The 14,121-nt window shown below is 47.7% G+C and overlaps 6 protein-coding genes across 6 annotated transcripts; 3 read left to right on the forward strand and 3 right to left on the reverse strand.

Annotated features, from left to right (window-relative positions):
* Positions 1 to 98: 98 nt before the first annotated feature.
* On the reverse strand, positions 99 to 1,856 carry TrAtP1_012654 (uncharacterized protein). The gene has a single exon (XM_014088235.2). The coding sequence runs from the start codon at positions 1,737 to 1,739 to the stop codon at positions 570 to 572; it is 1,170 nt and encodes a 389-aa protein (XP_013943710.2). The 5' UTR covers positions 1,740 to 1,856; the 3' UTR covers positions 99 to 569.
* A 440-nt stretch (positions 1,857 to 2,296) lies between these two features.
* On the reverse strand, positions 2,297 to 3,238 carry TrAtP1_012655 (uncharacterized protein; the record flags this gene model as incomplete). The annotated part of the gene is made up of 1 exon (XM_014088428.1): positions 2,297 to 3,238. The coding sequence occupies one exon, from the start codon at positions 3,236 to 3,238 to the stop codon at positions 2,297 to 2,299; it is 942 nt and encodes a 313-aa protein (XP_013943903.1).
* A 1,032-nt stretch (positions 3,239 to 4,270) lies between these two features.
* On the forward strand, positions 4,271 to 5,694 carry TrAtP1_012656 (uncharacterized protein; the record flags this gene model as incomplete). Its single annotated transcript, XM_066115625.1, has 4 exons — positions 4,271 to 4,442; positions 4,494 to 4,650; positions 4,701 to 4,773; positions 4,831 to 5,694. The coding sequence occupies 4 exons, from the start codon at positions 4,271 to 4,273 to the stop codon at positions 5,692 to 5,694; spliced, it is 1,266 nt and encodes a 421-aa protein (XP_065971724.1).
* A 258-nt stretch (positions 5,695 to 5,952) lies between these two features.
* TrAtP1_012657 (uncharacterized protein) lies at positions 5,953 to 8,036 on the forward strand. Its single transcript, XM_066115626.1, has one exon. The coding sequence runs from the start codon at positions 6,170 to 6,172 to the stop codon at positions 7,892 to 7,894; it is 1,725 nt and encodes a 574-aa protein (XP_065971725.1). The 5' UTR covers positions 5,953 to 6,169; the 3' UTR covers positions 7,895 to 8,036.
* A 375-nt stretch (positions 8,037 to 8,411) lies between these two features.
* Positions 8,412 to 10,084, forward strand: TrAtP1_012658 (uncharacterized protein). The gene has a single exon (XM_014088429.2). It carries the CDS (start codon positions 8,476 to 8,478, stop codon positions 9,784 to 9,786), a length of 1,311 nt encoding a protein of 436 aa, XP_013943904.2. The 5' UTR covers positions 8,412 to 8,475; the 3' UTR covers positions 9,787 to 10,084.
* Positions 10,085 to 10,964: 880 nt separating this feature from the next.
* Positions 10,965 to 12,716, reverse strand: TrAtP1_012659 (uncharacterized protein; the record flags this gene model as incomplete). Its single annotated transcript, XM_014088430.2, has 1 exon — positions 10,965 to 12,716. The coding sequence occupies one exon, from the start codon at positions 12,714 to 12,716 to the stop codon at positions 10,965 to 10,967; it is 1,752 nt and encodes a 583-aa protein (XP_013943905.2).
* Positions 12,717 to 14,121: the final 1,405 nt, after the last annotated feature.

Consider the following 14,121-nt stretch of genomic DNA (forward strand, 5'->3'; position numbering starts at 1 on the left):
GTTCTGTAAAGTATAAAGCTACTAATCAATTATTGAAAGAGAGTTACGTAGCAGCATATTCAGTGTCGCTGTACTATTTCTGTCTACATCTATGACTAATCACTTCTCAAGGTTCGTAATGAACTAATATGCGCCCTCACATATAATACTCTTCATATTCCTACCGAGTTCAAAGATTGGTGTGATATATATACAACTCAGCACTAGCAGTAGTGGTTACGTGTATTAAGACACTCAGCGCTAGTCTGCACATAAAGCTACTTGTTATTCTCTTCCTCCAGAGGTCCTTCTCAGATACAATTCCAGCTCAGCGTAACAATTGCTTCATCATATTCCCCTACCTCGTCATCATATTCCCCTACCTCGGTAAAATATTGCTTTGCCAAAAACTGGCGTTTTCATCCCCCAACCCACAAACGATTGCGAAACGGCTGTGTATGCTTCAAGTTGTCGTATGTAGGGCTCTGTAAGCAATCTCGATGGAAGTAAAGACTCGAGATAACATGTCGTAACGTAGATTTTATGGAATCTTCAACGGACTCATGAAGCAGCTCTCCCGCCCGGCTCCCCTAATTAGCGGTAGGAATTGCCACAATCCGCTCCTCATCTGTATACTTCACCTGACTATAAGTCAGCTCCAGAGTGTCCAAGTTGTATGTTGCATAAACATTACGGAGGAATGGCGCTCCAAAGTTCGTTGCGGTGTCTGCCTCTCCAGAGCCGCCAGCTCCATTCAGCGCATAAGTGACACATTTGCCCGAGTCAAGCGTGGTGACTAGGCGACCGACGGGTATTTTGATGATTCCGTTGCCTGGAAATCCGACTTCAAGGACTGTGTCAACAATATCACGGTGCTTGCAGTCTACCTCGTATGGATCTTGTGTCGACGTGACGTTTGCAGGGAGTCCCAGAACAGCAGCAACAGCGTTGAATACGGCTGTCGGCAGACCGAAATAGGCCGCGCCCGTGTCCCAAGTGACTGTGTTTCCGGGATCTATGGGCCATACCGTCTTCTCCCCAGCTTTGTCAAGCGTAAAGGACGAATACTCAACGTCCCATGGCGAATCTAGCTTCTGTGTAAAGACAGGCCCGTCTCGCTTGGCTTCGTCCACGCCGCCCAGGAGAAGATGGCCAGGCGCGTCCGGTTCGTCTGGGCCGAGGTAGATGCTAAACGCACGAGTCTTTAAAATGCCGCGATCTGAAAGTTGCTGAACCAAACTTGGGTAGACGTCGCACTTGGGTCCAGTGAAGCACATGGCACTCAATCCCATGATGCCTGCAAATGGATTGGACTGCGACAGCCGAACAGCGAGATTGAAGCTATCGGTCGAGCCAATGAGAAAGTCATCAGCGTCAACGCCTGCGAATCGAAGCGTGTCGTTGACAAAGATGCCTTGGCCATTGTCAAGCAGGCCATCGCTGTAATTGGGATAACTGCCTGGAAACGCCACTACTGCTGTCGATGAGGTGAGGTTGTCGTACGTTCCCAAGGGATCGCACGGAGCCTCTGGTCGCAGGCACATGTTGCTGCGCGGCGAAATGAAGCCGATCGTGGGGCTGCCGGTATCGATCTTAAGAAACGATCGCTGGGGAGGATTGCCGACTTTGAATTCCATGCCGTAGTATTCCAGATTCATGATACGCGTTAGGGGGACGTTGAATACATTTTCTGGCAGGTTGTTGACGGCAGCCTGGCTGGCAAGCAGCAAAGATGCTGAGATGTCTTTGAGAGAAGGCATGGTGGCAACGCAAGATTATGTATTCACGCTGCTATTGTCAAAATCGACGGTAAGTCCGCTGCCGCTGAAAAGTGCGTATCTTGAGGATCTCAAGCAACCTCAAAGGCTTGAGGAGAGACTACCACTTTGAACGTTGATTGATCGAATGGGCTGTTTAGTTATATATACGCCTGAACTTGAGCATCCCCTGTAGGTGATCGCTACTAGTTCTTCTTATAAGGGCATAGCCGTGAATTCCTTGTCTCAGCCGTATTCCATATCGAGAGCGAGCCCCAATTTCAGCAACCCGTACCAAACGCTTCGCTGACAACGGAGGACTGCAATCCCCTGTCTAATCGCCTCGTATTGCAGTTAGGGCCACCATCTGTATAGTAATCGAGCTCGCAACTGCGTATAGGTACGGTTTGTCAGACCCCTATAGTATTTAAGCATAAGTGAAGCTTGCCACTTTGTATACTCACAGATTTTACCGGTCCCATTGCCTCAGGATTGGAAGTTGGTATATTTTCTCTCTAGCTGCTCCATATACAAGATCAACATGATGAAGGTTAAGAAATCTATTGAGCCCATCCAGGTGCGCCATGTGCAAGCAATTCCATGTCCGTCCACTTCCACAATTCACCTGCCAATTTATCATCCTCTGTAAACTTTCCACGCATGTTTGGCTTTCCTATCGGCTCATAATATGCCCCATTCGTCACATCTTTGCTAACGGTACACCAAAGCTGTGTCTTTACGCCTTCCTCAGGGGCAACGCCGATCAAGCTCACCACAGGGCGGAGAAAAGTCCGCATCAGCAAACTTGCATCTTTCTTTCCTTTCCAGATCTCAGTCCTGACTATACCCGGGTGCATTGACAACGAAGTTATCGTTGGGTACCGTCTCGCAAGCTCTCGGGCGAAGAGTACCTTTGCCAGCGTAGCCTGCGCATACAAAACAACGCCACCTGTACCCTCCATACTTGTTTTGAGCTTGTCAAAGGAAAGTCCGTCGCTAGTACCTTCCAGTCGATGGTATGAGGATGACATAGAGATGATTCTGACATCGGCACCGGGGAGAGCCGCTGTCTTTAGCAATTTGGGCAGCAGCAATTGCGTCAACAGGGCATGGCCCATGTAGTTGGTTCCGAAATGCACTTCGTAGCCTTCTTTTGTGAGTGAGGCTGGAACTGATGCTACACCGGCATTCAAGTGAAGAATATCAAGGCGATCCACCTCGGCATTGACTCTGGCTGCTGCCGTCTTGACCGATTCCAGTGACGCAAGGTCTAATTCTAGGAATTCAATGTTGGCAGATCGAGCTGCCGTCGAGGTTGATCTGATACGCTCTAGAGCTTCCTCTGCCTTGTTCTGAGAGCGAGCTGCAAGATAGATCTTCTCAGGGCCGTGCTGGGCGAGCGCTGTGACGGCTGCTTCACCCAGCCCTGAGTTTGCTCCAGTGACAAGACAGACTTTTCCGTTTAGTGAAGGGATGTCTCGAGCTGGATTGAAACCGCCCATGATTCTGTCCTATAAAAGGAGTCTTCGAGAGAGTTTTCTCCGTATGGTAGTATCTGGTTAGGTAGATGACTGTTCTGATGAAAACGCTTGGATATAAGGAAGATATAGGAATTGAAAAATGGCCAAAAGGAAAGTAACTGATTATATTCATTGTAAGAAGAACAAACCGTTAGGGGATGTTCGTTATATAATAGTTGACGAGAGCTCCTGTAGCGGAGTTGAACTATCCTATTAGCTTACAGAAATTTCCCCTGAGTGGCAGCTTTTAGGTAGATCCATCTTTGCGTAATAGATAAGATGTTTTTGATTCCTATTCCACTTCAAATTTCCCATCAAACGATAGTTGGCAAATGTGTGGTGGAAGAATTTCCGATCGAGGTCAGCCGCCGGAGGAAAGTTCGTCCACCTTCTCTCCGCTCCGCAGGATAATCCAAATTCCGCAACTATCTCGAAGTTCTAAAGATAAGTCTGTAAAAGCTATTCGAAGTTGATTTTAGATGCATGTAAAGCTGCTGGCGGTGTCTATATACTACTGCCTGAGACCTGCGTTGATAATGGCGACTTTGCAAGGCTGACCAAGGTGGCGTCGAATAAAGAAGCCGTATACCTGTAAGATTTTGAAATCATCCTAAGTCTTGATAACTTTTGGCATAAAAAAGCAAGAAAAATAGTCTTATGGTATAGATCTATCGAGATGTTGATCCAATGCGTGGTTTCATGTCTGCAATGTTCGGACGAATATTAGGCCGAATGCGGACTATGAGCACTGCAGTTCCGCAAGTACATGATTTCAGACCCATGGCTCTAGGATCGTGTTGGTACAGATATAACAAAAATGCAATCTTTTGTCCTAATCTAAAGTCAATTCGTTGAATTTATAAGGGCGTTGATACTTGTAGGCGGAGAAGAATTGGCTTAGCGAGAAACGCTATATATGTAGAACTACAATGTAATATTTCTTTTCTCTTTTCCATCTCTTACAATCCCTTTTTCCTCTTTGCTTAGAGACACCTCTATGTTTTGGACTTGGCAATGCAGCAAAAGTACGATATCGTCCTCCTTGGAGCAACAAGCTTCACAGGAGGCCTCATGGTGGAATACATGACTGCAACTTTTCCAGGATCCTTGCGATGGGCGATTGCGGCACGTAACAAGGCAAAACTTGAAGAAGTGGCCAGAAAGTTCAATGTCGAGGCTTCAGGAGGTTAAGTTGGTCTTAAGACAATGGGTTTCACTCAATGCTCATTGTTTCTAGGATCCATTATCGTCTTGGATGTGAATTCTGAAGCAGAGATCCAAAAGGTTGTAAAGTCAACACGAGTCATCATCAACGTTATAGGGCCGTACCCGACGACTTGTGGATTGATAGTGTTCAAAGCGTGTGCTGAAAACGGCACTGATTATGTTGACTGGTAAGAGATGACGAGATGTCACTAATCGATATAGGCTAACATCCAATCAGCAACGCGGATATACCTTGGGTACAGGATATGATCAAAGAACACGACAACTCAGCTCGGGTTTCAGGTGCAAAAGTACGTCCTACCTTCGTTCAAGTATCGTCGAGTAGCCAGTGTTGCTTACAAAATCAGATGATTGTTACCTGTGGCTTGGATGCTGTACCGGCTGATCTAACAACATACCTCGCGGTGTCGCATATACGCAGAGTCTTCAACACACCGACACGCGAAGTCATCGTCTCGTTGCAAGAGATGAAAGGTATTATTAGCAGCGGTACTATCAACTCAATCGCCTCTGTTTATACCTTATACGGGCCGGGCCGCTACGAAGAAGCAACCGCGCCGTTTGCAATCTCGCCTCGCAAACCCGTAAGTGAAAAGGTAAACACCAGCCTTTTCCCTGCTGCTGACTTCTTCGGGATACACACTGTAGATGGCCTCGGCCGTGTAGTGGAGAGTCAGGAACAAGGAAACGAGAGAGCTATTGTGGGACGAAGCTGGGGCCTATACGCACCGGACGATCCCAACACCACAGATGGATATGGGTCCAACTTTCACTTCTCCGCGCGAGCACGATTACCTAGCACTCTGTACGACTTCATCCAAGTTTTGCCATTCCTTGGGCTCGGCCTATTTTTAAACTTCTCCGTCACGCGATACATTCTCACTAGGTTTATCTACCCAGAGGGTTACACCCCAACCTCCAAACAGCTCAAGGGCGGTCATCGATTTAGTCATCGAACACTGGCAGTGGCTGACACAGGCGACGAGTCAAAAGCAAAGAGGGTTATAGTGGTCTTCAAATTCCAGGGGGACCAGTATAAGTTTACTGGCATCGCAATGGTACAGGCTGCTGTGACACTTCTTGGGGGTGGGACAGAGGCGCATCGCATAGGCGGTGGTGTCATGACACCAGCGATGCTTGGGGATAATTATGCAAAGAATCTACAGCGTCCAGACTCGGGCGTGGTGATCTCGATCAGAGCAGAGGGCTGAATATATACAGAAGATGTGTTGGGGAATAGAATTTAGCATGTTTAGTGCGAGAGACAGAGAGACCAAACTATGAATAGCCTTGAATTGAATAAAAAGATGGTAATGGTGGTTGAATTATTCAGAGGAACTAGGCATATACATACATGTATACATTGAGCATTATCATGTGTATATTATGTAACCAGATGTGTTAACGTGTAAGCAGGTGCTAGAATTAACTATCAGCCTAGCTTGAACATGATGCTCCGTTCGTTTAGGCTCGTTGCGCAGGAAATCATGTCACTGATTCGCATCAATTATTCGCATCCTGCGCTCTGGATGTGAGTTGATGCTCAATTAGGCGTGTTGTTGGCTGCTTAGATGACCCTTTCAGGACAAGCCTGAATTCTGCCATGTCTCAACTTCTCAGGCGCGATTTAACCTGCACCGTACCTTGACGTATCAACCCAGCCATCAGTCTCCCAAGTCGCACATCATGGGGGCAAATTCATCTTCTGCACATGGCCCCGAGCCTTCCTTATCGGCTGAGGAGGAAGCTCAGCGGGAATCTGAGTGGAAATATGAGCGGATGGCTGCGCGGGAAGCTGAGTGGAAGCTGCGTGCAAGAGCTGAATGTCGACAGCGTCTGTTCCCGACCGAGAGCATAATGGAGGATGCTGATCTCTCGCCATCGGTTCCCCAGCGACATGGCAAGCAGACTTGTCCTTCCCATCTCGCCCTATTGCCCCCCGAAATCATCGAAAACGTGCTGAGCAGCTTGGATAATAGCTCAATCAAAAGTCTGCGCCTCACATGTCGGCGGTTCGGCGCCATTGCAGCGCTGCGCATCAACAGAGTCTTCCTCTCGGCAAATCCGCTCAACATTCAAGTCTTTCGTGCCATTGCAGACCATGATGTGCTTCGCCATAGGATTGTCGAGATTGTCTATGACGATGCGCGTCTATGGCGCAACGGCGCCGAAGCTCCTGAAGCGCGACACCCCGGTGCACCCAACTATTGCTGTTACTACCTAGAAGATGGACCCGACATGGAGTGGTTTGAGAGTGAGTGCGATTGGAACTTGTTTGATCTAAGCGAGCGCCAGAAAGACGATGATCCGAAGCGGCCCGAGTATGCGGCATTGGTCCGGCGCGTACATGCTGGATTATCTCCAGAGGAATCGTGGGAATACTACGACGGCTTACTACGCCAGCAAGAAGAGATCATGGCTAGCGGAGCTGATGCAGACGCGCTTCGATATGGGCTGCAAAGATTTCCTGCACTTCGAAAGGTCACCGTCACCCCTGCTACTCACGGGTGGCTGTTCACGCCTCTTTATGAAACCCCCATGATTCGGGCTTTTCCATACGGATTCAACTGCCCCATTCCACGTGCCTGGCCATATGCGGTCGACGATCATCGTCCTCTACAGGTTGCGCCATGGGAGGATGAAAAGACAAGATGGCGCGGCTTCAATCTGGTCACAAAGATTCTGGCTGAGGGGCGGCATAACGTCGTGGAATATGAAATCGATGGCCACCACCTGGGGACCGGGCTCAACTGCCGGATATTTGATGATCGATGCAACGAGTATGACGCCTTCGTATTAGTCCTTTGTCTACCCGGCTTCAAGAAGCTGCAATTATCGCTTTTTGTTGACGGGCAACAACGTTTGGGGTGGCCAGCTCTTCGCAATGGTCTGCTGCGAAACGCCCTGGCAGAAGCTACACAATTGGAGCATGTGAGCATAGCTACAGGCCGGTTTGACCATGCCTGGGAATACGAGCCACCGGGTTTGGGAAGATTTCTCCCTATTGAGTGCTGGCCCAAACTACAACATTTCGAGCTGTGGCACGTTGATGTCCATCTAGCCGACTTACTATCAGTCGTTTCACAACTCCCAGACGGGCTCCTCTCTCTCCAATTAAACTCTTTACACATGTGTTCGGGCTGTTACCGCGAATTACTCGACCAGATGCGCGACAGATTGCATTGGTGTGAGCAGCGCCCTCAGGCAAGAGTGATGATTGGTGTACACTTCATTTCCGGTATCCACGACATTCCCGGGCGCACGATTTGGCTCGAGAAGGAGATTGATGACTTCTTTAAGCGTGGTGGTATAAATCCTTTTGAGCTAGAAGACATTCGGTACTTGCATCTGCCTCGCTTTGGGATGGGAGTTGTACGTGATGCGTTTGACATGGACTATGTAAGGCCCTGAGTGAAGCAGGATGACCTGGATTGGTATTATGCACGCCCCTGGTCAGAGTGCCATTGTAAAGACTCGACGATCATTGACTCTTAGAACATATTTTGAAGCTAATATCTAGATAAATCACTGAAATAGAGGATCGAATACAGACAATGGTTGATGCCTAAAGCCTTGCGGCCTTGCGGGGCAGTAGAGCAGACATGGCGCCATGGAATCAGTAGAATGACTAGTACCAGAATTCCAGGGAGGATTCATCAAGGATCCAGGCGTGGCATTCTTGGCTGAATTTCCAACAACCAGCAAATCGGTAGGATTGGATAAGCTTATACGAGCCGTACCGTGGAGCCCTCGTCGTAACGGCATTAGACTGCTGTTTCATGGCGTGTTTCCACATAAAACAGGAACCTTGAAACAGTAGGTGGACGATTTCAGCAACTGGCGCTTATGACTAGCAGCCCTTTCTAGAAACAGCAAGTCCCGGCCGGGACCCCTATTTAATTTTTGTACCAGACGATGCCCACCTTGAATCTTTTGAACCTCGTACATCTCTTTCACCTCTGCCCATCAATGATCGAGCAAACACGCGCAGCATGACCCGAGCGATTTGGCTCGATGGCCTCCGGGGCATTGCGGCGGCCATTGTGGCGACAGACCACTATTTCATGGGCGCCATTCTGCACGCCGGCTTCAGATCCTTCTGGGCAGATCCGCCCGAGGAGAACCGTCGCCTCTATCAGCTGCCTCCCTTCCGGCTGGTCTTTGCTGCGCATGCAATGGTGCCCTTGTTCTTTGTCATCTCCGGTTATGCCATCTCCGTCAATCTCATCCGAATGAGGGCCGGCAGCAACACTGAAGGATTCCTCCGGCGACTCTCTTCGGCAGTGACACGCCGCGGCCTGCGCATCTATCTACCCGTCCTCTGTATCACGGTCATCTCGCAGATCCTCTTCTTCTTAAATCTCTTTCAATGGGAGCCTGCGGATGAAATTGTATGGGGTCGAAAGCCTCTGACTGCGCCGTGGTTTCATGTTGAGTTTGTCGCTCGGTACATGCTCGACAACATCAACATCCTGGCCATCCAGTACAACGGTGGGCTTAACGGCCAGCTGTGGACGATGGCTCTCGAGTTCCGTGGATCTTGCGTTGTGTATCTCCTCCTCTTGGGTCTGGCCTTTTGGAAGCCGAGGCCCCGGCTTTGGGCGCTTGGAGCTTTGATGGCCTACTGGTTCTACTTTGGGTTTTGGGACGTATTGGGATTTCTGGCAGGGTACTGGCTGGCCGAGCTGGAAATGTTGTCAGAGTTGGAAACTGTTAGCACCGAGGCGGATTATCTGCTCTGGCTCAAACCGTATATCCCGGTCCGGATGCGATCCGTAAACTTCAGCGCCGTCCGAACCTATGCCATGTTCATTGTCGGCATCTGGTTTCTCTGTTTGAGCGATGACGGCGCTCTCCCACCTGGATATCAATTCTTGCAGGTTGCCGAATCCTCGCGATGGGATGGAAATTGGGGGATCGTGGACAAGACGTGGAAAACGGTTGGCTCCGTGCTGGTTGTTTCTGCAATCAGCTCTACAGAGCTACTTCAGTACCCCCTCAACTCCAAGCCAGTGCAGTATTTGGGGAGGATCTCTTTCTCGCTATACCTCGTGCATCAGACCATCTACCACTTGCTCAGCGACCCTGTCAAAAATGTCCTCTGGTTCATAGCCACAGGGGGGTCGCAACCTGGTGATGATGCTGGTGAATACATAATCACGTCCGCATTCTGTTGGATTATGGGCTTCATCATTCTCTCAACAATCAATCTGTACACGGCAAATTATTATACGAGATTCGTCGACGAGCGATGCATAAAATTCGCAAAGCAGTTTGACCAGTGGGTCTCTGGAGCGTTGTGATAGCGATGGCTGTTAACGAGTTGCGCTTTCAGCTCCTAGCCTGCTCTTATCAACCCAGTGCATTATGGATGACTGATTTCAAACAAGACGAAGGGCGGTAGGAGTTACCACGACAATCTAAGCCAAGCGGCTGAATTTTGATCACAACATTGCGAGACGATCCAGGGAGCAGAAAAAGTTGTAATTGTAAATGGAGTAAAGTGAGCTGTGCACAAATTATACCAGGATTTACGAAAATAGATGACTAGAATTACAAGGGAATGCAATAGATAGACTCAAATGATAAATGATTGCAATTAAAAGCAGAAAGAATATAAGATGGCGAAATGGACAAGTGAAATAGACATCCAATACTTGATTATATACTGTTGGCTACAGACCTTGCCCGACGCCATGTAATGTGAAACAAGAATGCGGTCGAGATATTGGTCGTTGATTGCTACTATGGAGGATGCGTTGACAACTACCTATACATGACGTGGCCAACAAGTAAGGTAATTGTAATTTATCATTTATATGAGATAGACAGTAATAGATCCATGCATCTTTCGCTGCGAATAACACGAACGCTCTTTGAACAATTAATCGGCCGGGTTTTCTTCAGCCCAGTTATAGTGGATAGCAAAAGTTGTGTAGTACAAGCTATTTTTGACGGTTTTGTTTCTCATACAGCCTGAGCGCCGCTCATGCGGTGCAACGCCATCAAATGTCTTCAAACTGTAATAAGCAGTCAAAAAGAAATAGCACCCTGTTTAGCTGCCTACAAAAGTGAGATAATAAAAGCCGTGGTGACACCACCTCTATTTTCCTTTAGAAGCAAATTGCCTAAATAGGCAGCAAGGCATATTTTGGAACCGCCATCATCCTATTTATAGGGCTTGAATGTCGCAGAGGCCTCACCCCCATTACTGGGAATAAGTATTGAAAGCAGTGTGGCACCCAGTACACCGCAGCTTGGGGACATGCATGCAAAAGCACAGCAACATACATCCGCATACATGTTATACGTAAATTTCCTGGCTGCCTCGTGTATATCACTGAAGTTAGTTATTTAGAGCATTATATACGTAAATTATTATTAAACACAGGGCAGTAACATCAACATCATTAAACAGTAAAATAACATGCTCACATCCCTCCTTTGAGGTACCAGTGCTAGAACGGCTTGAGCTTTAACTCTATAGGTCGGAAAGGTATGCCCTGACAGAATCGCTGATTGAAAAGAGCCACTTCACTTTCCTCATCAGCTTGACCCCTGCCGTCAAGTTCTGTGACTTGGTGTCGTGCGATGAAGTGGAAACAAAACTCTTGCTGTCTTGGAACTCTGACAGTCCATCACTGGCGTTGAGGCGAGACTTTTCAACCGGTTGGAGAGTAAGTTGAGCCAAAGGTAGCACCTTGGCGTCAATCAACACGTCTGAGATCTCCGTTTCTTCATGCTGTTTCCTTGGCCCATGCATAAGCTCTCCAAATCTGGCCACTGAAAAGTCGCACATCTGCTTAACCACGCGCTCATATACTTCTGGTGATAGCTTGTATACCTTATCCTGCAGAGTATACGCAGGCATCCGGAGAAACTCTTCAACGTGCATCACTGTCTCATGGACTGTTTCTCTAGGCGCCGCGAACCACTCTCTGTGTCCTCCTTGGCAATAGAAGCATTCTGAAACACGAATGTTGACATGCCGGAGTATGACTTGCGCAATTCTCTCAGCCTGCGGGGCGCCAACGAACCTTTTTGTCTCGTAGAAAACCTTGGTGTTTTTTCCGTAACAGTTTCTGGGTTGCTTAAGTCTCTCCTTGGCGCTTTTACTCGACCACCCAATTTTGAAGAGCGAAGGGTTCTTCTCATGTTCAAGAATGTAGACAACGCCCTCTCTCATCTTTGATGGTGTAGGATGGCCGTTGATAACTTGAAATACAGGCGAGTGATCTCGTAATGACAGGGTGCGCTGGATACCGATAATCCCAAGCCCTTCTATGGCGGAGTCTTCTCCTTCATTATCGCCTCTTTTTTCTTCTTTGTCTTTTCTCTCGTCGTTTTGTTCATTCTTAGGCAATGGAGTATTTATCCTAGTATTGAGAATAGACTCTTGTATTCTCTCGCCATCACGCTCGCGTTTGATGTCGGAAGCGATGATATCCCCTCGAAGAATCCCATTTTTAGTGATGGCATCTTCAAAAACATCCTGCTCAGCATCCTCTTGGATAACCTCTTCATCACTACCGCTATCAATGTAATCGTCTGCTCCAAAAATAGGCTCACTGGCACATTCTTCCTCGGCGACATCTTCTATGTGAAATCGGGAGACTGTTCCATTTCGCAAGGGAGTGTTAGGCAGAGAGGTCATGCATGTTGTATTGCTAGTGACCGAACGAGTGTCCGCAATGCTCTCGACGAAAGAGGTGCCATCGTCTGATGTCGCATAGTCTGAAAGTGCTCTAGATTGTGCGGGCGTCGAGGGTAGAAATTGCAGTGCAGCCGTCGTTATTGGTTGTATGGTCGTTTCGATTAATGAAGCAGATGGTGTTGAACTTCGCTCTGAAATGAGTTCATCGATGGCCTTTTTTTTCTTCCATGCATCAAAGGCGCCGAGGACTTTGTCTCGATGTTTCCCCTTGCAATGTGTATAAGTGACAAAGGTTTTCATCTTTTCGTGGAAGCTTTTGGTGTTGGGACATTCTGCCATGTTCTGGAACTCGAGCAACAGGCTAGGAGTGTGCCATCTTTCGTCTTTTCTGCAAGGGCGATTTCTGCATCTCTCGCCTCTTATTGTCTTTGTTCGACAGGTTTTGAAATCGGAGTCTTGAGGATTCGGACATACATCGGTGCTTTGTTGTATCTCTACAAGCGCCTGGAAGACGGGATTTAGTATTACTTTCTTAGAAGACATTTTGGCTGAAGATTGCTCTTTCATTTGACCTCCCATGAATTAAATATTAAGTAATTCTCTTTTTTACATATGTCTCATGCTCTACATTTTGATGAAAGCCTGCAAGTATTAATGCGCAGCTGGTAAGTGAGGCTGTGAGGCCGGATGGGGCGACCGATGAAACCGTCGTTATGCATGTTGGTTCTGCTTTCTGCAGCGTGATCACAAGTCCCACCACTCGGGGCCCGAAACTTGCAAAAGATGGGCTGTTTTGCTACCAACATGCATATCTTGAAAATTGCTAATCCAATTAGGTAGTCACAATATCGATAGCTGATCGTAGGACATGCAATCCATCCCACACCCGAATCTCGACTTCCCGTATTCACAGCGACCACCCATCGAAGACGTGTGACTTGATGCGGAGTTGCCGGATGCCTCTCAATTATTGTTGAATAGAAGATCTTAGAATATACTATTAATACCGCTTACTATTAGACGGCGTAGCTGGCATGTTTTAAGCGAGCAGTTCCAAATCCTGAAAGTGCTTTTTCAGGTACGAATTTTGTCATTGCTCTACCCAATCGAGTTGAATGATCTCTGAAGCTTTCGTCGGACTATACTACTTCGCCCACATGAGATCCTGACAAATTCTCCATCTTAGTCTAGGTGCGATAAGACGGATTAGACAACTCTCGTATGATTCCGGTATAAAGCCACCGGTCCTACAGAGATGACATGAACAAAACAGCTCGCCGTTTTAACTCACCCCCTTATGCTATAGGTTCCAGTGCAGCCAACAAAGACATTTAATGTTACAGAAAGCCAGTTTCCAGTATTTTTTGAGACATACTGTTGGTCTTGCGATTTGAGCAAAGGTCGATGAGGGGAAGATCCATGTAAGTTACGACACACCATTTCAGGGCGTTGATCAGGCAGACAACATAGATAATCAATACCATGTGCCTTCAATGAGCGACTTTGGTTAATCTTATACTCAATACGGCTTAAAATTACAGTCTTGTTGACTCGTGTTCTAACCGAGTCAGGCAGTGTAGGATCTTTCGCGACGGGCCACAGAGGCGGTCGCATTAGTGCACACCCTCCTGCAAGTCCTATGGTCAGCTATCAGGTCGGCGCTTCCAGATGTGATTTCCTGGATATGAGTGCTCATCAGTCTGATTGGTATAGGAGTGTTCTCCGCCCCTTTTCAGAAGTCGGGAGCATCGGAGTTCGGAGTATCAGTCCAGAATTCGCGCAGCTACTTACATAAGAGACAGGTTCGGAGAGGGCCGGGAATTCCTGATAAATAATAAACCTGGCTTTTTATCACTGGAGGCGTTATATGAGACTGTCTAGGGATAATATGTAGATGATGTCCTCGGTCTCTGACGTAGGTTTGGACCAAACGCAGCTATGAGACTTCGGGGATAGTAGTGGGTAACCTTTTCGTATCTTTGAC

Source organism: Trichoderma atroviride, chromosome 7 (genome assembly GCF_020647795.1).
Source record: "Trichoderma atroviride chromosome 7, complete sequence".
Classification (NCBI taxonomy): Eukaryota; Fungi; Ascomycota; class Sordariomycetes; order Hypocreales; family Hypocreaceae; genus Trichoderma; species Trichoderma atroviride.